General features: G+C 40.5%; 2 protein-coding genes and 1 pseudogene across 6 annotated transcripts; 1 reads left to right on the top strand and 2 right to left on the bottom strand.

Annotated features, from left to right (window-relative positions):
- Positions 1-695: 695 nt before the first annotated feature.
- On the bottom strand, positions 696-3,608 carry LOC121769187 (translocase of chloroplast 34-like). Of its 5 annotated transcripts, none has more exons than XM_042165912.1 (8): positions 3,515-3,608; positions 3,034-3,137; positions 2,763-2,870; positions 2,537-2,661; positions 2,150-2,426; positions 1,368-1,436; positions 1,125-1,286; positions 696-1,020 (listed from the first exon to the last, which is right to left on the bottom strand). In XM_042165912.1, exons 2-8 carry the CDS (start codon positions 3,130-3,132, stop codon positions 943-945), a joined length of 918 nt encoding a protein of 305 aa, XP_042021846.1. In that variant the 5' UTR covers positions 3,133-3,137; positions 3,515-3,608; the 3' UTR covers positions 696-942. The 5 variants fall into 5 exon arrangements, with proteins under 5 accessions (XP_042021846.1, XP_042021845.1, XP_042021847.1 ...); XM_042165911.1 differs by having other exon boundaries at positions 3,034-3,140; positions 3,515-3,602; XM_042165913.1 differs by having other exon boundaries at positions 3,034-3,140; positions 3,409-3,529.
- An 8,721-nt stretch (positions 3,609-12,329) lies between these two features.
- LOC121767987 lies at positions 12,330-14,709 on the top strand (annotated as a pseudogene).
- Positions 14,710-16,786: 2,077 nt separating this feature from the next.
- Positions 16,787-17,821, bottom strand: LOC121766737 (cyclin-dependent kinase G-2-like). Its single transcript, XM_042162993.1, has one exon. The coding sequence runs from the start codon at positions 17,819-17,821 to the stop codon at positions 16,787-16,789; it is 1,035 nt and encodes a 344-aa protein (XP_042018927.1).
- Positions 17,822-22,543: the final 4,722 nt, after the last annotated feature.

Here is a 22,543-nt window from a genome sequence, read left to right on the forward strand (position 1 = left end):
AGACGGGTCCAGGCCAAGCACCGGCCTCTCCCTTTCCCTCGTGGTCCCACGAACTAGCTGCTGCACCACCCTCAGACGGGTCTCGTGAGAGTAAGCGGACCACCCTCAGGCGGGTCCAGGCTTGAAAGTAGACCACCCTCAGGCTGGTCCAGACCCGTATGCTTGCAAAGTCCCAAGGCAACAAGGCCCACAGGGAAATTAATCCCAAGTTTCGCCATCCAGGATTCGAACTTAGGACCTCCTGGATGGCGCCATATCCTTGCCTCCCTTCCCAACCAGTTGAGCTAGGAGGCTTGGATCTATTGAATTATATAGTTATTAAAATGTTATTATTCTGTTTGTATTAGATGTTTTAAAGTGTTCTACTCTACATTTTTTTTGTGATTTTAATTTTATAGGAGTATTTAATTAATTGAAACATATTTTTATTTATCAAATAAAAGGTTGTTATACATTTCTTTTAAAGTTTACGTAATGATCTTGCTTTTTATTTTCGTTGATTTTATTGCGAAATTGTAATCAATAGGTGAAAATTATATGGTTCATGCATAGCACGGGTGGTGATACTAGTTTATACAAAATGAGACTCTTAGTAATAACTTTATACATTCAAACTACATTCACCAATTGTATTCTTCATCCAAGGGAGCGCTATTTATTTAGTCTATCAGAATAAACCTTCATCAGCAGCAAAATAAGTATAAAAACCTCAAAATACCCATTTAACAGAACAATGAATTCTCAAAACAAAAGCCTCGACATTCCAGTAGCAGCCAGGACAAAGAGCAGCAACAAAATTACTACAGCCATAATATTATCCAAAAACTAAAGCAGAAACACAGTTCCGTAATGAAATCGAAACCAACTCTACAGCTTAAGGTCGATGTGATTACCGGCTAATTCAAATTAGAGACACCAACCAAGCAAGAGAAGAATAATCATTCATGCCCATGAAGATTTGGTCTCTTTAGCAGCATCGTTCTTGATCAACTTCTGAATTGGTTTGATGACAAACAAGTACTGTCCAACGAGGAGAAAGACATAAGATTGTGCTCTAGAAATTTGTGAACCTGCAAGTTAGCAAGAGAGTGCTACAGAAATACACAGAAAAGATAAAAGCTTACTTGGAATGCCAGAATCAAGGGGATGAACAGCTTTCCCCTGTCATTAGCATTAGACCCTTCAATCAACTTCTGGTCGATGAGAATACCTCTTTTTCCATTCAAGGCAACATCAGTGATAGTATGCACCAAATTGGGAATCCAAGGAGTACCTGTTGGAAGGATCTGACATCCACAAAACTCGTCTCAGGAACCTAAACCAAACATAAACGATGAAAAACTCTTCTTTACATGAAAGAAGTTTACCTTCTCATCACTGTCATTCTTGTTACACCTCCCACTGTTCTCAACCAGTGCAACGGGAATAGCAAAGTTCTAAGATAAGAAGAAACGATAGTTAGAGGGAGGGAAATGGGAAACCAAGAATGCCAATGCCAGTAAAAGAAAAATAATAACAGTGACACAGAGACCCAAATCCCAGAATAGTAGACTATTAATAAGAAAACATCACGGCTGAAAGGCTGAGAGACCACATGTTCAGTAGTCAATCATAATACTATTTGATTTTGGAAAGAACTTTCAAAACGAATAAAGCTTTGTTGGAAAAGGCAGCTCAAAGTTTGTATATCGCCAGACATTAACTTAAATAGCAGTAAACCAATCAACAGCACATTGAGGACGCAGTTGAAAACAAGAAGTTGACACAGGTATCTGATGAGAATTATTTCCTCATCCAATGAAGTTAAAAGCTTGCTTTCTATTCCTAGGCCGAAATAAACACATCTCTTGCAGAACGAAATCATATTGTTTTGGGAATAATAAAGCATACATAACAAAACTGACAGGCCAGGGTCGATCAAGAATCACAATCCTACATCTCTTTCAATCCATAACTGACACAGAAGCTAAAGCAACCTAGACTCACGGAGTCATAACAGGAGAAAAGAAATAATTGTAGACATTTTTATAAGTCCCTTAAATGGATACTATAGAAATATACAGCCGTTCTTAAGGGCTTCTCAGCACGCAATAGAGTGGGTTAAATAAAAAACAATTAAGGTGAAAATTTATTCCCAGAGGCAGTATACCTGAACTTCCTTTTTGCTAATCCGAGCACCTTGTCGAACACATTTCAAAAGTGATTCTGATCTCTTGGAAAAGAACTCCTCATAGCTCAACGCATCTGGAGGTGAGAGCTGAGCATGAGTAAGGACAACCATTGCCTTATGCCAGATATGCTTGCCAAAACTCTCGGTGATAGCTTTTACAATCTGCTTGTCCAAATTATCCACTCTATATGCATCCAAACGGTCCACATAAAGCAAGACATCAATTGTCTTCGTCATAAGAAACCTGCCCAGAAAGCTATCCAAGAAAAGGGTGATAAATAAGAACGATTCAATCATAATAAATTTATCACTAACTGTGTCTTTTGATTATAGACAACAAGACCAATAATGTGTACCATTCAATACCTTTTTATGGTATCCAGAACTTGATCATTGACATATCCCCCTTCAATGAGTCCAGGGGTGTCAATAATGTTCAATGTAAAACCTAATCGTGACCGTGAAACCATCACTGGCCTTGGGGTTTCCGACTGAAGTGAAGGGAAAAAACAAGTTAATAAGTTACTCAGCAATCACATCAGACATATATCTCAAATTGTAAGGCTAAGTTTCAAAACCAAAATACATTTACCTGAAAAGCGCTCACAGTTACCACACGTTCCCCTATGATCGAATTAACTGTTGAAGATTTACCAACACCGCCTTTCCCCATAACAAGGATCGTTAAAGTGTCAACATTCTACAAAAGATGGTAAAGTTTCACTAAAACATCTGCAAAAAATCTAAAAACTTGGCTGTGAGATTGATCGATTTAGAATAAACCAGTTCTACTGCATCAGTTAATCTTATCTTATCTACCTGTTCTCTTTTTTTGTTCATTGAAATGCAGCAAATTTACAAACCTGCGTCTTCAATTTTGACAACAAATTAACCAACTTTTCTTGAGTGGCTGCCGGAAACTGCTGTATTGCAGTCCATTCTTTGATTAACTGTGCCGCCATTTTTTCTGCTGTCATCACAATGGGAAAACACCACATCAATCTTTTGCTCAAGAAAATAGAATTATAAAAATCAAATAAAAAAGAATGTACAAAGAAAACTAAACAATAGCATAAAACTCCCAAAATACAAGCTTAATTCAAAACAATCTCAAGAATACCTAACTTTAATTTCAGCAAATTATAGATTTTAACGACGTTTAACACCTCCAGTAGCACATTCACCATCAAAATTAGGATGAAGAAACTGAAATCGATGAAAGTCTAAAGCCAACTTACAACAGGAATAAAGAAGCCAGTAAAAACAATGGAAATCTGACACTCGTTAGAAAGCAGGTTTGGTAGAAAAATTTAAGAGAAGAAGGAGAAGGGTTTTATGAGATACCTGGCGAGTGATAGTTTCGAGAGTTGGGGGGAACGTTATCTGTCAACCACTCCAGCCGCCGCTATATTTCTGCGATCCAAAATATAGAAAACCCGGTTACACCGGTCTAATCTTCTGTTTCTGCCCTATCTATAGTAAACCCGGTTAAACCGGTCTACTCTTTATTTCTGAGAATAATAAACTTCTCAGTTATTAACATGTGCCCCAATTTTTGTAATAGTGTTCAATGTTCATGTTCTACCACTGTTAAAATTATTACTATGACTTAATTGTCTATAAAGTTATAAAAAATTGATTCTTTTTAGGTTGTCTCATATTTTAAAATTTAAAAGATAGTAATTATAAAGTTTAAAAAATCTTAATTGTCTTATGTGACTATATTTAATTTTAATTTTTTTATTTTTTTAGACTCATAGGTTCAACAACATTTAGCCGTACTCGTCAATACAAGTTTGTGTCACTGTTTAAACCTTTCTGATTAGTCATTCAAATTATAAAAAGGGCAAAATAAGTCAGAAAAAATCGTAATTTACAATCAATTAATCATATTATTGCTTTCTCTTCCATAAAAAGTATGAAACCTTTCTCAAATTGATAATTTGACGAGAGTAAATTGGTGATAAATCAAGTTAAATCTTTAGTCTTGGATTTTGGAGTTGGAAGGGTTAAATCTTGCTTGGAAAAAAGGAAATTTTGCAGAAAATATATTAGATACTAATTATGTAATTTTGTTTTAGTATATTTTAAAATGACCAACATTAAAATTTTAAAAATAATCAAAATATAATAGTTTGCGTGTTATGCAATTATTTAATATGTACCCTACATTAAAAGCTGAGATTATTAATATAAAACTTTCCATCAATCTGCGAAGATTAGAGCACCCGCAACGCTGTGCCGTTGCGGTGCCTAAGCCGTTCCGGAAGAACGGTTCCGCGGCGGCACGCGTTGCAGCCGCCGTTTCGTCGCCATTTCGTGCCGATGCCGTTCCGGGTGTCGTTGTTGCGGCACGACACGTTCCGCCACGCGCCGAGGCGACGTGGCAGGCTCTCATTCGACGCGTGACACCCACTCGCTGCCCCGCGAGTGGGTTTCGTCACGGTGACGCAATAATTCATTTTTTTAAAAAAATCGAATTTAATAATTTTTTTTGTAACGGTATTGTTACCGTTTTTTGTATTCGTTTTTTATTTATTTTTTATTTTTTATTTTTTTAAATTTATTTACTCTATAAATACTCTATTTCATACTCATTTCACTCACAAACACACATCTATTCCTCTCAAATCCTCTCTATTTCCACCCCAATTTTCATCTCAAATCAACTCTGTTTTTCTTCTCCCAAATTTAATCAAACTAATGGATCCTTTTGAACAAATGCGTCAAATATTGGAACAATCACTTGAAGAAGATCGACGACGGGAGGCGGAAGAAGCCACGCCGCCCCAACGACGCTCCCGTACGTAAATTATGTTTTTTTACGAATTTTATGTTGTAAGTTTATTTTATTTAATAAAGTGTGTTTGTTTTAATTGAATTGGGTTGGAAATAAAAATAAAAAATGAAATTGAATGAATAGTAATTTAAGGAACGGTTAAGGAACGGATAAGAAACGGAGGGTTGCAGGTTTCGTTCCTTAGTTAAGGAATGGAGTAAAAAAGTACAGTGGGGCCCGCAAATAGTAGTTTAAGGAACGGTATAGGAACAGCGTTGTGGATGGCCTTATAAACATAAAATCAGACCTAATACAGTCGGCAAAAAATTACAACACCATGATAAAACTACTACATACAAAAAGAAGAGTAAAACAAAAATATAATACAAGAGAAGTTGTGGTTTTTGAAGTGGAGACAGGTTTGAGATGAAGGATGTTGATATCGGATTTGAACGGAAATACTCGTTGGTGGAATCTGTACGGACATCTAAGGTGGGTAAGCAGTTGCACTTTAGTAAGACTAGAATTTGAAAGGCGCCTCCTTCCGCATCCACAATAGTCAGGAAAACTTCGTCGTTGTTGCAAAAGTGCTTGAAGGTGGGATGATCCAAATCAACTCTGACACGTACAACCATCTTCTTCTCCCGATTGGCCCACAGCTCCATCTCCTCGGCATCCTTCCCTTGACACATTAACCCTAATCCCCCCGTATACTCCACCAACCTCTTTTCATTATACCTAACTCTCTCCGGCAGCCTCCACGATTCAACAAAACACCTCTGCTTAACGTCCAGCGTCACCACCTTATTGCTCCACGTCAGCCAGTGCACGAATCGGCCGGCGGTGGTGACAGGAGGATCGAAAGCGGTGACGTTGTCTCCACAGGGAAGATACGACTCAATCATAATAAATGTATCACTAACTGTGCCTTTTGATTATAGACAACAAGACCAATAATGTGTACCATTAAAATACCTTTTTATGGTATCCAGAACTTGATCGTTGACATAGGCCCCTTCACTGAGTCCAGGGGTGTCAATAATGTTCAACTAAAACCTAATCGTGACCGTGAAACCATCACTGGCCTTTGGGTTTCCAACTGAAGTAAAGGGCAAAAACAAGTTTATAAGTTACTCAGCAATCACATCAGACATAGATCTCAAATTGTAAGGCTAAGTTTCAAAACCAAACTACATTTACCTGAAAAGCGCTCACAGTTACCACACGTTCCCCTATGATCGAATTAACTGTTGAAGATTTATCAACACCGTCTTTCCCCATAACAAGGATCGTTAAAGTGTCAACATTCTACAAAAGATGGTAAAGTTTCACTAAAACATCTGAAGAAATCTAAACTCAACTGCGAGAATGATCGATTCAGAATAAACCAGTCCAATTGCATCAGCTTTATCTCATCTTATAAATCTGTTGACTGAATTGCAGCAAAGACACACAGCTTTGAGCAAAACATCAAACTGTTACGGACTCAATTCCCACATCGGTTGTGAGAACAACTGATGTGGGGTATATAGACTAAATGGGCTCTCTCTCCTAATAGGCTAGTCTTTTGGGATGAGTTCTCTTGTTTGGTCTGTATCAATTGGTGCTTTCATTGAGAGCCCAAACGGCTCGGAGTGGTGGCCGGGCAACGAACTCGCCGTGACCAACGAGTGCGTTTGGGGCCGCTCGGAGTGGTGACCCACAGAGTGGTGGCCGGGAAAAGAATCCGCCGTGACCAACGTGGCCGTGACCAACGAGAACTCGGAGTGGTGGCCCACGGAGTGGTGGCTTGGCAAAGAACCAGCCGTGACCAACGTGGACGTGACCACTCGGAGTGGTGGCCCACGGAGTAGTGGCCTGGCAAAGAACCAGTCGTGACCAACGTGGCCGTGACCAACGAGGACGTTGGCCCTTAAAGGAGGGTCGAATGTTACGTACTCAATTCCCACATCGGTTGTGGGGTATATAGACTAAATGAGCTCTCTCTCCTAACAGGCTAGTCTTTTGGGATGAGTTCTCTTGTTTGGTCTGTATCACAAACCTTCATCTTTATTTTGACAGCAAATTAACCAACTTTTCTTGAGTGGCTGTCGGAAACTGCTGAATTGCAGTCCATTCTTTAACTAACTGTGCCGCCATTTTTTATGCTGGATCACAATGGGAAAACTCCACACCAATATTTTTGCTCAAAAGAATAGAATTATAAAAATCAAATCCTAAAAAAGAAGAATATACAATGAAAACTAAACAATAGCATAAAACTCCCCAAACGCAAGCTTAATTCAAAACAATCTCAAGAAAACCTAACTTTAATTTCAACAAATTATAGATTATAACAACATTTATCTACCCACAAGGATCTCTACAAGTTTTAAAATCCCACTCTAATTTTGAAATACTAACATGTAACACCTCCAGTTATACATTCAACCGCAAAATTAGGATGAAGAAACTGAAATCGATGAAAGTCTAAAGCCAACAACAACAAGAAGAAAGAAGCCGATAAAAACAATGGAAATTTGACAGTTGTTAAAAAGCAGAATTGGTAGAAAAAACATATTCCTAGAAGGGAAGAAGATGAAGGGTTTAAGGAGAAACCTGGAGAGTGATAGAGAATAGATAGGAGTCGACCAATTCTGCAGGTTTCTCCTAAAAAATGTACATATATTTCCGGTAAGGGTAATCACGTCATTTACTTCCTATGTTATTACTCCTAAAAATCATGCTCCATTCGTCCACGAAAAATATGACACATTGGTTTTAATGTGAAATTGGTAAAGTTAGAGAGAAGAGAAAAAAAAAGTAAGAGAGTAGTGTTAGTGGAATATGAGGTCCATATTATTAGTAAGAGATAAGGGAAAAAAATATAATATAAAAGGGAAAAAAGTGAGAGAGAAGTAGTGTTAGGGGAATGTGGGGTGGTAAGAGAGAAGGAAAAAAAGTAAGAGAGAAGTTGTCGAAAACTTTCCCTTTTAAAATGTGCTCTATTTTTCGTAGACAACCAAAAATGACAAATGTGCTCTATTTTTCGTGGACGGAGGGAGTTTGATACGAGTAAACTCGTATTGGAGAATAATGGCGAGAAATTACCGGATAAAAGAGGTCCGTTCGTGGAAGGAATTCCGCCGAGCAACCGATGAACAAAGACTGAGAAAAGAAAATTGCAGAAAAGTAAAATACGATAAAAGATAATTGTATTCCTTCAATAATTAAGTCAAAAGATAACAAAGACTCATATTTATAATACTCCCTAATAACCTAACTTAGTGATTAAGAAATAGGAAAGATATGCTAAATCAATAATATATGAAATAATTGGGAATATACTCGTATAAACTCCCCCACGGTGGAAATTCACCTTGTCCTCAAGGTGGAAACAAAAGAGCAATGAGGCATCCCGGCTCCGAAATCCGACTATCAAGAAACACATCATAAAACTCCTTATGCTCATCAATCTTTATTCTCTGACCACGACCAAATAAAATTACATCTCCAAATTCATATTACGTGTGCTCGAGTTTCTCACTTAGACAACTCATCAACCCCTTAACCACTCCCAAAGTGGGCAACATATGTGGGAAAACTAGTTATAGAACTGCCATCAATGGCAATAAGAAACTCATGTGGAGCAATTCCCAATTGAAGCCACTTCAAACCATCCCTACCATCAAGATGTTCCGAGTTTTCATAATGCTCTCGAGAAATTGGATTTCTCACGGTCGGGTAGCTGTGGAGGCGACAAAGGACTTATGAGCGGCTTCTCTATCCAAATTGTTCTCGACCACCTGCAAGGAACACGAGCTATCAACAAGAGGCCCTAGATCCCATGTAGATGGTACTCCATTCTCATCCGTCCAACCGAACGAACTCGCAATAGAGAAATTAGAAATTGTAACGAGTAGACTTCTTCGACCTCCCAAAATCATCGACACTCCCTTATTCATTATTTCTACTTGATCCTCTATGCCTCGTCTCAAAGGTAGGGTTATCAAGATATGACTATCGGGCATAGGCAATTTCGGCTTCTTGACGGTGAAGGCTTGTCCATCAAATCTTTGCGAGGTATACCCTCCTGGATCAAATGCACCTTATCGTTGTGTTGCACATACCCCAATAGTTGAAAACCGCCATTCACCATGGACTTCCTTTAGAACCAGTAGAATAAAAGTATCATTCAGGATCTTTGCCATAACAACAACATTGCATATAACAATTCTTTGTTGGTGAAGACCTTCGGCCTGGATAAGTATATCATCAAACTCATGAATATCCTTGGTAACTATTCCCTTGCTGATAGAAGAACTAGAGCAGTCGCGTTCCACACTCTCTGAAATCTCCATGTTTATTAAACTGGGGACAGTAGCAAGTACAACATGAGGGACAAATGTTGGACTGGTATTGGGGCCACCGGGCTGGGAGATCACGGCTGGTGGGGGCGGGTCATCATCTAACAATTCGCCCTTATCTCCACTAATGTCGGAGCTGCATGGAGGAACTGGTGGGGGCAGATTTAAGGACGGGACAGCAGCTGCAGCAGGCAATGGAGCGGTTGTGCGGCAATGGCTCGTCGGACTCGCTGCGGCGTGAGGATCACCCAAGCAGCGTTCATTTGCATCCATCCGAGACTCCAAGTTTTTTCCAATTGCAATCAGGCGCTCGAGCTGTGAAACCAAGGGTGGCACCTGTAGGTTCGGTTCCGAATTTGGCATCACCGAGTCACATGGCATGCCGAGGGGCTCGGTGACACTGTCGTAAGGCGGTTGGTATGGAGGCGATGGCTTCTGGAAGGGCTGGTAAGGCGGCTGTGCAACGGTGTACATCGGGGGCTCGTCGGGTGGGTCAGGTTCGGGGCGCGGATAGGACACTGAAAAGTGTTGGAGTGGATGCTGGTAGGTCTGCGGTGGCTGCTGGTATTGTTGGAGCGGCTGCCATGGATTGTCCCAGCACGTTGGCGGGTGTGGCTGTGCGATTTGCAGGGGCAGTGTGTACTCCGGATCTGAATAGGAGTACCCAAATTGCACATCTTGTCTCTGGGGGTACCAACACGATGTGGGGCTCGACATGTGCAGTGGCAAGGAGAACTGTCCGTCGAATTGGTGATGGTGGTAGACAGTGTAGGTGTATGACTTGATGGCGGAAATATAGAGGATAAGAACACGATGAAAGTACCAGATGATACGAGTGATAAATAACAAAACCATAATAAAACTACATAGAGTAAAACAAAAAATACAAGGGAATTGAAGTTATGTGGTTTTTGATGTGGAGACAGGTTTGACATGAACGATGTTGATATCGGATTTGAACGGAAATACTCGTTGGTGAAATCTGTAGGGACATCTAAGATGGGAATGCAGTTGCATTTTAGGGCATCAGCAGTGGGGCTCCCTAAAGCCCGCCCTATGCACCGTCACGTCAGCATTTTATCCTCCTACCCTTTCACCTGCAGTGGGGCGCCCTATAAGCCGCCCTAAGGGGCGCCCTAAGCATTTTCTTTTATTTGAATATTTAAATAAATACAAAATTTGGGAAAAACCTTCATTTCATTTATAAAATTAATATATTAAAATAAGAATTAAAAAAATATGCAAACTCAACAACGACGGTTACGGGCCCACACTTCTTCAATCATTTCGTTCATGAGCTGAGCATGGTCTTGTTGGTTGCGCATTGAGGCCTATCTAGATAGAACCTCATTGAAGCCCATCGATAATCCTCGAGCTAGGGGCACGGTCGCCGTGCTGGAGGAGCTAGATGCACCTTCATCATCGGTCCAATCCTTGATGCTCCCACCTTCATGTTCGACTATCATATTGTGCAAGATAATGCACGCATACATGACATCGGCGAGGACTTCCTTGAACCAGAGACGCGCCGGCAAAATAGTCTGCAACTAGACGTTCGTGAGCTGCGGCGTGTTCGCGGAGGACAAACGTCCGACGTCGAATAGGCCTGGGGATTTGCTCCGTCGCCGTCGCCGCCGCCGCCTCGCGATGCATTTCGGCTAAGAATTCCGCCATTGCGTCTTGAGCGGCTGCATTTAAGGCTTGAGTCAAGGTCGGACTACCGCCCTCCGAGGAACTCTGGTCGTCGTCGTGGTTCACTTTGGTTTGTGAGAGATGGAGAAATGTAAGAGATGAGAGAAATGAGAAATGCGAGAAATGTTCGTATAAAAAATAGAATGAGAAACGAGGTTTAATAAATAGACAAAATTCAAAAAAAAAACAAAAATGTGTTGCATCGTCCGCGCTTCCTCCGCGGACTATCTGTCGGGCGAGGACGACGCATCGTCCATCGTCCGCGCACCCACAGTGGCGGACGATAGCGCGCCCAAGACATCAGGTGGCCCATCGTCCGCCCCACTGTGGGTGCCCTTAGTAATACTAGAATTGGAGAGATTATAGAATGCGCCTCCTTCCGCATCCGCAGTCGTCACGAAAACGACGTCGTTGTTGCAAAAGTGCTTGAAGGTGGGATGATCCAAATCAGCTCTGCTCGGGTGCGCCATCATCCGCCATTGTGGGTGCCCTTAGTAACACTAGAATTAGAGAGATTATAGAATGCGCCTCCTTCCGCATCCACAGTCGTCACGAAAATGACGTCGTTGTTGCAAAAGTGCTTGAAGGTGAGATGATCCAAATCAGCTCTGCTCGGGCGCGTCATCATCCGCCACTGTGGGTGCCCTTAGTAACACTAGATTTGGAGAGATTATAGAATGCGCCTCTTTCCGCATTCGCAGTCATCAAGAAAACAACGTCGTTGTTGCAAAAGTGCCTGAAGGTGGGATGATCCAAATCAGCTGTGACACGTACAACCATCTTCTTCTCCAAATTGGCCCACAGCTCCATCTCCTCGGCATACTCCACCAACCTCTTCTCATTATACCTCACTCTCTCCGGCAGCGTCCACGCTTCAACAAAACACCTCCGCTTAACGTCCAGCGTCATCACCTTATTGCTCCACGCCAGCCAGTGCACGAATCGGCCGGCGGTGGTGACAGGAGGATCGAAAGCTACTTTCAACTAATCCGAGTGCGAATAAGGGAACAACTAGTGGAGTAGTACAAGTGATAAAATAAAAGTAAAAAAATTAAAATTGATATATAGAAATTCTTTTTCTTCTTCGCATGAGAGAAATCCTTAAATAGATTTCATTTCCCATTTTCAGAAGCGGATGAATCCATTTCTCAATTCTCTGAGCTGATTTAGGAGCTATAATTTCCCAAATCTTCTGTTTCAGCTCATTAAATTCTTCGTATAAAGGCCTAGCTCAATTCAATCCCTTATTTAAGCATCATTGCACTCAATTTGATTCCCCCGAAATCACTTTTCCACCGGCATTCCCAATTGAATATCCTGAAATTGGGGGCGAGATCGAGCCATGACGACTTGAGGGAGCAGATCTGAAAAAGTGAGGTGAATATTCCAGCAATTCGACGTGAACAGAGACGGGGGCCTGAAGCGGGAGGAGATGTCGGCGCTTGTGGTGGCTGTGGTTCAGCGACGAACAGATTAGCGCAACTCTCGACGAGCTTTTCCGCACCTACGGCGAATTCATCGACGGCGAGAAAGGCCTCACCTTTGACGGACTCCTCCGCACCTACGACGACGGTGACGTGGACAGAGATTTCGAAGCCCTCAGCCTCGAGCTGAAGGCGTCAGAGGAGGATAAAATCAAAGCTTCGGAGGAGGCGGCGTCGTCTTCCTCCGTCGTGATGGAGCCTCACAAGAAGCAGCGCACTGCTGCATGGGCTGTTTCCCCTAACCACAACATTGTGTTCGATGACACGTGGAACCTCGTAGATGATCTGGAGGGTCTTATCAATAGGTTGAAGACGAAGCAGATGAAGCTTGAATGATGGGAAGATAAAGAATAACAATTCAGACGTTTTTCTCTCTTCCGGCCATCAGGGATGGTCTAGAGAGCTCGGCCCGCAGTCTAGTGAGATATCGGACAAGAGAGTGATATGGGACGAGGCTTCTTCGGATTATGCAGCGTTCGTTAAGGAGTTAGGAGTACTGAGGTCGAGTGCGGACAACGTACGTTCGTGTGCTGAGGCGTTTGATGGCCAAATGGCCATCAGTCATGTGTTGTACGAGCATTACCCGTTTAACGAGGTGAGGCGATGGTGAGTTTCAAGAGGGCTAGTGAATTGACACCTTTTGATGTGAAGTCTCATTTTAGAGCAGGGAATTGTTTGTATGTTCTTGGTATGCATAGTGAGACGAAAGCAAAGTTCTTGCTTGCTTTAGAGGCAGCAGAAGCTGGTGGGAATCAGTGGGCTTATTTGTTACCTCAGATTCATGTGAATTTGGGGATTGCACTTGAGGGAGAAGGTATGGTTCTTGGTGCTTGTGAACATTACAGAGAGGCTGCCATCCTCTGTCCGACTCATTTCTGGGCTTTGAAGCTTTTAGGCAGTGCCCTGTTTGGTGTAGGGGAGTATAGGGCAGCTGTGAAGGCCTTAGAAATGGCTATTTACATGAACAATGATTATGCAGATGCACATTGTGATCTGGCTTCTGCGTTGCATGCCATGGGCGATGATGAGAACGCGATCAAGGAGTTTCAGAAGGCGATTGATCTGAAACCGGGTCATGTGAATGCATTGTACAACTTGGGAGGATTGTACATGGATATGGGAAGGTATCAGAGAGCCTCGGAGATGTATACTCGGGTTTTGGCTGTCTGTCCGAGCCATTGGAGGGCACAGTTGAACAAGGCCGTCTCTTTGTTAGGAGCTGCAGAAACCGAGGATGCTATGAAAGCTTTGAAAGAAGCTTTAAAGATGACAAACAGAGTGGAATTGCACGATGCTATAGCTCATTTGAAGCAGCTGCAGAAAAGGAAGTTGAGGGGGAATGGTAATGGCAATGGTGAGGCAGCCTTTGTAACTGTGGAGCCCTCGAAGTTTAAGGCCGTGGGCGAGAAAACCACGTTAAGGCCGGAGCTGGCCATCGTGCTTGACATCATAAACTTCCAGAGGGTCACTAGATTGAACCGGTGTGAGGTTGAGAAGATCAAGATGGAAATGAGTGAAGGGGATGTCCCAATTTCTTACTCCGACAGTGGCATGTCGGAAAGGTTCATACACAAAGCTTCACTTGAAGGAATTCTCCACAAGTTGCTTAGTTTCCTGAAGCCAGAAGCTTTTGTGAGAGTTGTCAAAGCTATAAACCAGAAAATCCTTTGTGTTTTGGACGAATCCGAGTCAGGGAGGGTGGATTAGGGGATATTTCTCGCAGTCCTCACCCCTCTCTGCGGAGCCTCTGTAGAAAAACGGAAGCAAACTTCATACGAGTCACTCCTATGGTGCCTTGTGAACGAAGGCAATGCGCAGGTCAAGAAATCCGACGCTCAGAGATACATCAAGCTGTTGAGGAGGATCTACATTCCCACACATGGCATAAGTGAGATCTCAGAAATTCGTGGGGAGATAGATGATAACTCGTTGGTTTCCTCGACAGAGATCTTTGCAATGTTTGATGATCAAGAAAGGGGCTTTAGCATCATGTCGACCCTGGTGAAGCTCGAGGGCAGAGATAGGAGCCGCCATGGCAGGCATGTCTGTGGTACCTGCCGGTACCCCATAATTGGGCCGCGTTTCAAGGAGACAAAAGATCACTTCAGCCTTTGCAGCCGGTGCTACAGCGAAGGGAGAGTGAGCTGTTCAGGAAAACAAGAAGAGTATAGGTTTAAGGAATATGCAAATGAGGCTGTCAAGGATGATTGCCTTTGGTTTGGTTCCAAAGGATCCTAACTTTTGTCTTATTTTGTTTTAAGTTAGTGTGAATCTTTGTACCACAAGTCCTTTTGATATGTTTGAGTCGAATTCTTTGCTTCATTTGTAAGATTTCGTAGTTTAGAGGTTTGGCATTTGCTGTTGACTTCTACTATCAATATATATACTCCAAGTTTTGATTCAACTATCACTTTCTTGATTCTTATTTTAACATAATTGAAATAGTGTGACTGTTAAGGAAGAAGTTCCTCAACGATAGATTTCGCGTCGAACGTCGCGGGAGCTTTTGCCCGTCGATCACTCCGGCGTCGAAAAATAGGGTTTGTGCGTTGTGCATGATGAAAAAGAGAAGAGAGTGTGAAAATATTTTATTTCTTGATTGATTGTCAATTATGAAATATTCCCACATATTTATAATGTGGAATCCTCAAATAAATAAATCTAATCTAATATTAACCAACTAAGCAAAATATATTGTAAAGATATTAATTACTAATATATATGAGATATGGAAGATATGTCTCGTATCAACTCTCCCGCGGTTAAAATCCACCTTGTCCTCAAGGTGGTAACCACGACACAATGAAGAGCATCGCGAACATAACCTCCTGGATCAAACGTGCACGGTCGGTGCCGATAATGGAACAAACTTTGCTTGCTAGACTGGCACCATGATTCAATTATGTTGGTGAACATAATATTTATATAGGACCTTGAGCTCTTAATATTTGTTGCTCCAATAATTCTATTAGATATGCCCTTAACGTGAATACAGATAGATATCCGCATAGCCGACAACATTCTCCTCAAGCAAAGTCTCTATATCATATTTTATCTCCAATTCACTATGTGTTGGAACAATAATTCCATCACCAATCTTGTCATCATATGCCTCAACGAGCACTTGAGGCATCATATTTTTGTTCACAAGGATATCTTTATAGGGCTCGTTGTCTAGAACATCAAGAGTAACACCATCATTGCGAGTAGCATTGTTAGAAACATCGTTAATGTCTTCAGGAATATCCTCACTCAATACCATCGTGGAGTATTATCAATGTTCTCTGCTGCTATATTTTCATCATCAATGTTCTCGTTGTAATCGTTTACGGCAGCAAGTTGGGCAGGAGAGGGCGATCAAACCAAGAGGTTGGTTATATTGTTGAGATATCGCGGCTGGCCCGAATCAATAAACTCCCGGGACTGTTGAGGCTGGTGCGTTGAACCGGATCGTGGCTGGGTAATGGCAGGCAGAGACGTCGTGCAGGGGCTCAGCGATCGGTTGAACTGCGGTGGCTGGTACGTTGGCTGCATGTGCAGCACTTCCGGCTGATGGTAATTTGGCTGCCATTGTTGATAATCGGCGTGGAATGACTGCTGCTCTGGACCGGCTGCGTGTGGGGCTGATGTTGTTGCCACCGCCAATCGTGTATCTCCGGTCATTGTGGTTGCTGCCATTGCAAAGCATCGGGTGGATCAGGTTCGGGTTGCAATGGAGGGAGCGTTGCTGCTACCCTGCGCTAATGCTCAACCAATCGGGTCTCGAGTCGGGCGAGCATAGCGTTGATATACTCCAACGTTGCTGCTGTTGAATTCAGTTGCAAGCCTTCAGATGCTTGCGATATCTCCGGCCATGAACGAAGATTGACTTCGGCCATGAGTTCGAGAATGAAAGCACCACTTGTTAAGGAAGAAGTTCCTCAACGATAGATTCTGCATCGAACGTCGCGGGAGCTTTTGCCAGTCGATCACTCCGGTGTCGAAAAATAGGGTTTGTGCGTTGTGCATGATGAAAAAGAGAATAGAGTGTGAAAATATTTTATTTCTTGATTGATTGTCAATTATGAAATATTCCCACATATTTATAATGTGGAATCCTCAAATAAATAAATCTAATATAATCTTAACCAAGCAAAATATATTGTAAAGATATTAATTACTAATATATTGGAGATATGAAAGATATGTCTTGTATCAGTGACAGTGACAGTGACAGAGCTACAACAAGCCAACAACAAGATGTATCAAAATTAGAGATTAAACACAATGCATACGTATATACCAACTAAGAAAGTTTCACTCTCTCTCAACAAAATCATGAAGTAATTTCATCTTCAAACCATGCATGATTGAGAGCCATTTCTGCAGTCATCCTCTTCACTGGATCATAACACAACAACCCTTTAAGCAGATCAAATCCATCTCTTGAAAGCATCAAATTTGCACAACAAATAGAAATCTCAACATTCTTAGCACTAGGATGGCCAAGAATGCAATACATCTCGTGCAACTGATCCTCCTCCGACTCCCCTCGAAACAACACCTCGTTTATCACCATCTCCGCGAATATGCACCCCACGGCCCACATATCGACAGCACACGAACCCCTCCTCTCCCCAAGAAGCAACTCGGGCGCCCTGTACCACAACGTCCCCACCTTGCACTCCTCCTCCTCATCCTCAACCCTAACCGATAGCCCAAAATCACATATTTTCAACCGCCCCCCTTTGCTCAGGAGCACATTTGCGGGCTTGAGATCCCTATGCACGACCTTGTTCCGATGAAGAAAGTCGACACCTTGGATCAACTGCTTCATAAGCGCCTTCACTTGGCTCATTGCAAGGCCATGATCTCCGTTGAGAGACATGTATCTTCTTAGATCAGTGTCCATGTACTCCATCACCACATAAACGCCGTCGTACTCATCCACCGCGACCTCCTTGAATTGCACAATGGAGGGGTGGCCACCGAGGGACTTAAGGATGTCGATTTCTGCCGTTGTCGAGGGAGACAGGCCATCGAACTCCTCCTTCATCGCCATGATCTCTCCGGTTTTCTTGTGTTCGACTTTGTAGACTACGCCGTAGGATCCTGAGCTGATTTTCCCCAAGCTCTTGTACTCGTCGACGCTCACACACTCAGGAAACACATCCACCCTTCGTTTCTTGAAACCGACGTCGTTTGTTGTAGTTTGTGACTCCGGTTTCCTCTTACCATTGTTGTCCGAACAAGAGATGTTTGGTTTCTTGATTGTGATCCCTTTAGGCGCCTTGGATCTGCGAGCAACCTTTCTTCCACGGAAAACGGAAAGGCAGGGTTTGGAATCGTTGTTCAAGATTTGAGTTGCCATTCTCAAATCTAGCGTTTGCTTGATTGTCGGCGGCAGATGAAGTAGTTATAACTTAAAGTCGATTAAGGTAATAAGATTTTATATTTGGAAAGTGTATCAATATCTAAAGTTCACGCGATGGTAATGAAAGATTGCAATTTTTTTTGGAACTATACGTTGGAATTTGAAACATAGAAGGAAATAAAAATATCCTTGTTCAGCATATACTATTAATTAATTTGATAATAATAATAATAATAATAATAATAAAAGTTGTTATGATATACAGTAGTACGTAATATACATACTAACGGTTGCAACAATTTTCATATTCCGCTTAGTTGTACTAATTTCATCTTCCTTTCCTTTTTTAATCTTTGGATTTAGGCTATATTTTACAATACGAGATTTGGATTTAAATTTTATATAGGATAGCATCGGTCGCGTATTTTATATATATCAATATTTAACTAGGAGTACATAAAGAAGTTAAAATTAAACATTGTAAATCAACACGCCCAACAACATAAAACAATTTTTAGTTTGTAACTACATTATGTGGATTTCTTGATTAATTAAGTAATGCGATATATTCTCATTCTTTGGGAATTTAATGGATACTATTGTTTAGATCTGATGAGTTGGTAAAATCGATGTCTATACTATATGATTTTATGTAAATTTCTAAATAATGCGATTTGCAAATATTATAAACATGAAATCTGACCTAATTACAATTGGCAAAAAATAACAAAACCATAATGAAACTACATAGAGTAAAACAAAAAATACAAGGGAAGTTATGTGGTTTTTGATGTGGAGACAGGTTTGAGATGAACGATGTTGACATCGGATTTGAAGGGAAATACTCGTTGGTGAAATCTGTAGGGACATCTAAGATGGGAAGGCAGTTGCACTTTAGTAACACTAGAATTGGAGAGATTATAGAATGCGCCTCCTTCCGCATCCGCAGTCGTCACGAAAACGATGTCATTGTTGCAAAAGTGCTTGAAAGTGGGATGATCCAAATCAGCTCTGACACGTACAACCATCTTCTTCTCCGGATTGGCCCACAGCTCCATCTCCTCGGCATCCTTCCCTTGACACATTAACCCTAATCCCCCCTTATACTCCACCAACCTCTTCTCTTTATACCTCACTCTCTCCGGCAGCCTCCACGATTCAACAAAACACCTCTGCTTAACGTCCAGCGTCACCACCTTATTGCTCCACGTCAGCCAGTGCATGAATCGGCCGGCGGTGGTGACAGGAGGATCGAAAGCGGTGACGTTGTCTCCACAGGGAAGGGCGCAGCAGCAGTCCATCTTTTTCCATTTCCAACTCCTCGCAGTGGTCCTGCATCTCCGTACAGTACAAACGTGGAGGACGACGACGGCCATGGAGACGGTTTTGTAGCGGAGCTTGGGGTTGGGGAGGGCTTGCATGCGTAGAGGCGGGTGTTGAAGCGGACTCGTCTCTCGCAGATGAGAATGCCTTGGTCGCAGGAGGCGAGGATTTTGATGTGGGCGGCGGAGGCCCAAGGGTGTTTGCTGTGGTCTTTCGAGCCTTGGATGAAATAGCCGGAGATGGAATTGCTTCTTTCCGAGTGAAGATGGATAAAATTCGGCTCGTATATTATTTCTTGCAAACTGATTTGCAATCTTCCAAACTTCCCAAGCATGTTCCGCAAAGAATCTCCAACACCAATTCCGACGGCAGTGACTCCATCTCTATAGACAAAGACTATGATGTTACTCCTATAATGGAGTCTATCAATATTTATAGATTGATATTAGAATTTCTATTTGAATTCGGAGTATTATATTGACGCTTATTTTAATATTATTATATTCCCTTACTTGAGGGGGCTGCTTTCAAAAAATGTCATCCATGTATTAAATTTATTTAGCTATTAATTAATTGTTTTACGTATATTTTAGTAAGATTTAATTTAAGTAAGGATTTTATAAATAGACTTTTATTTTGTTCAACTTAACCGTGCAAATTACTCCTACATTAAAATTTTAGTGTATTATTGTGGTCTTTTCCAACGATGATCACTTAATTAGTCATAAGAAGAATATTTATTTTCTATTTTCATTAATTTTATACCGCACAATTTCCTTCTTGTTGCTCCATTTTAGTGTTTTATTTCTTCAAGCTTAGATTAATTTAACTATCAAAAGATTCAAAACTCACAATTAAATTTAATTAAGATCAATTGAAACTCACATTTGTTTAATATAATCATTACTATCAATCTTTTGTTAAGATTGATCAATTGTTTAATACTATGATCATTTATGCAACTTAATCTATTAGCTACATTAAATACTGTAGTATATAGTTGAAGGATAATTTGGAGAAAATTTTATAACTGAAGCTTTCACCACATACTATAAATTTATGAAGAATAATAGTAATTCTGAAGAAATTTTCATTGAAACAAAAAAAAATGTGAAATAGATAAATAGGAAATAGTACTATGAAACAGAAAAATTGTTGGAGTACTATATAAAACATTTGTAAAATACGAAAAACTGAGGTGAGTTATAAAATCAAATAAAATGTACGAAAACGTTACAAAAATTTAAAACACGGAAACAAAAAATGTGAAACCAGCCTAACGCAGTGCCCTCCACTCTACGGGCCAAGAAGCCCATGCCTTCGCACAAGTCCCGTGGCCCAACTCCCAGCTTCTGGCAGCCAGTGGGTTAAGGCCTCCCCCTTAACGGGCTACTGCGTATCCTGATTGAACCCCTCACATGATGTCGGACCGGAGTGTGAGGGCTGCCAAGGCGACGGAATCGTCTTTTTTGCTGCAACGGAAACAAAAAATGTACTACCAAGATTTTAAAATTGTAGACCATATGGATAGAAAAGCAAAACTTAAATCAACTGCTATTAATTAGCCTGTAGTACTATTTTCAAAGATGAATGTACAAAATTGTACAGTGAAAAATATTTGGACCATAATGGGCCTTCAGACCTGATGGGCCTCCGTCACTAAATTTATGAATACATTTTGCATGAGGATTGATATATTGTTGAGCGCTAGCTTGACCGACTATTTCTCTAATCTCATATTTTTCCTTCTTTTCTTTCTATTTTTCAGTTCTATTTTTTTATTTCTTTATAAAATGTGAAATCGCCTCTTATTTCTTATTCTTCAGCTATATTAGTCAAAAAAACTAATCTGCACAATCTTTATCACAAACTATACAATAATATGCTAGTATCTCTTTATTGTTTTCTTCTTCAAATTGAGATTCCATGACATTTTCTCCAAGCTTAAATTCAACATAACATCTCATCTTGTAATTTCTTGCTTCTCCAAAATTTTCAAGAATCTCAAATTTGTGCATACGGATTTTAAAATTTTCAAGAATTAGAAATGGACAAGAAAGAAGAGAATTAGTAATTGTGATAAATTTCCAAACGAATTGCGCACCCAATTAGCAAAGCAACAATCGAATTAAATCTCTATTCTTCTTCTGCTTCTTAAATTTGACATCCTTTTTTATCGACGGAGATTGAAAATTTATTGAATGTATTTATAGCTGATTAAAAAAAATACTAAGAATTATGTCCCGAAACTTGAAAAGAGAGGTAGAGAGAGATTATAGATATTGTTGAGTGTATCCTTACCTAATGATTGTGATAAAAAAAACATTATTGAGGCGGTGTAAATAAGAATCAGTAAATGCGGTGAAAAATATTACTATATTCATATTATAAAATTGAAAATTAGAAAAATAAAAGGAAAAAATGTGATGAGAGATGGTCGCTCAAGCTAGCACTCAGCATATCAATCCTCCATTTTGCATATAATAAAAGGTTAAATTGTTGGGCTTCAAATTGCAGATAATTTTTTTATGCAACACAAACACACACTAGGTTAATAACTCTGAGTCAAATTTATTGGTTTATTATTGGGTCGAAAAGGTTGGGGGTTCAAATTACTGACAATTTTTAACACGACACAAACACACATGAAGTTAATGACTTTGAGTCAAGTCTTATTGGGTTTGAATCTTTGTTGGGTCAACTGAATAAAAACCCAATGATTTTGGGTTAGGTTCGGGTTATTCGTTAAGAAATTAAATTATTAACTATTTTAATTATTTTTATTAATTTAAAAATATTATACTTTAATTTTATTATTTAGATTTAAATTGTGATAATATGTTAATCATGTTATAATAAGTTTTAATTGTGCCATATTTTATCGTGTAACACTAGGTTTTAATCATGTAATGTTTTGGTCGTTATCGTGTCGCGTTCAACTAAATTGCATAGTAACTTACTAACATTAACGATAGGGCTAACAATTTTTGACATTACACGATAACCCGATACAAACACACAAAAAGTTAATGGGTTGGAACCTGATAAGAACCCGATAATTTTAGATTGAGTTAGAGTTTAACCTTATTGAATTGATCCGATAATGACCCAAGTCACTGCAGTGCAGTAGATCCGCCACATGGTTGCAAAATCCTAACCTCATTGTTTCGTTTCAACGTTGTGTTTTGTCATCTTCAACAATTGATTATAGTATTATTTTACACATTCCTACCCATTACTTGGGTAAGAAAAGTTTAAATCGAGCTCTGTAACATACACTTATAACAAGATTCCTCGTCCAAACTCGACGGACACATTAATCACAACACTCATAATGCATATATATTGAATTGCTTAAATTTGAAACCTAAAACTTCAGGAACAATGATCATTCAT

This window comes from Salvia splendens, chromosome 15 (genome assembly GCF_004379255.2).
Source record: "Salvia splendens isolate huo1 chromosome 15, SspV2, whole genome shotgun sequence".
Classification (NCBI taxonomy): domain Eukaryota; kingdom Viridiplantae; phylum Streptophyta; class Magnoliopsida; order Lamiales; family Lamiaceae; genus Salvia; species Salvia splendens.

Bases quoted from the DNA above. Each gene is read 5' to 3' on its own strand.
- LOC121769187 (XM_042165909.1), bottom strand. From the start codon at position 3,357: ATGGTGAATGTGCTACTGGAGGTGTTAAACGTCGTTAAAATCTATAAT. The intron at 2,871-3,033 runs GTTTGTAAATTT...CATCTTTTGTAG, and splicing joins TGTCAAAATTGAAGACGCAG to AATGTTGACACTTTAACGAT. The intron at 1,437-2,149 runs GTATACTGCCTC...TTCTTATCTTAG, and splicing joins TTAGCAAAAAGGAAGTTCAG to AACTTTGCTATTCCCGTTGC.
- LOC121766737 (XM_042162993.1), bottom strand. From the start codon at position 17,821: ATGGCAACTCAAATCTTGAACAACGATTCCAAACCCTGCCTTTCCGTT.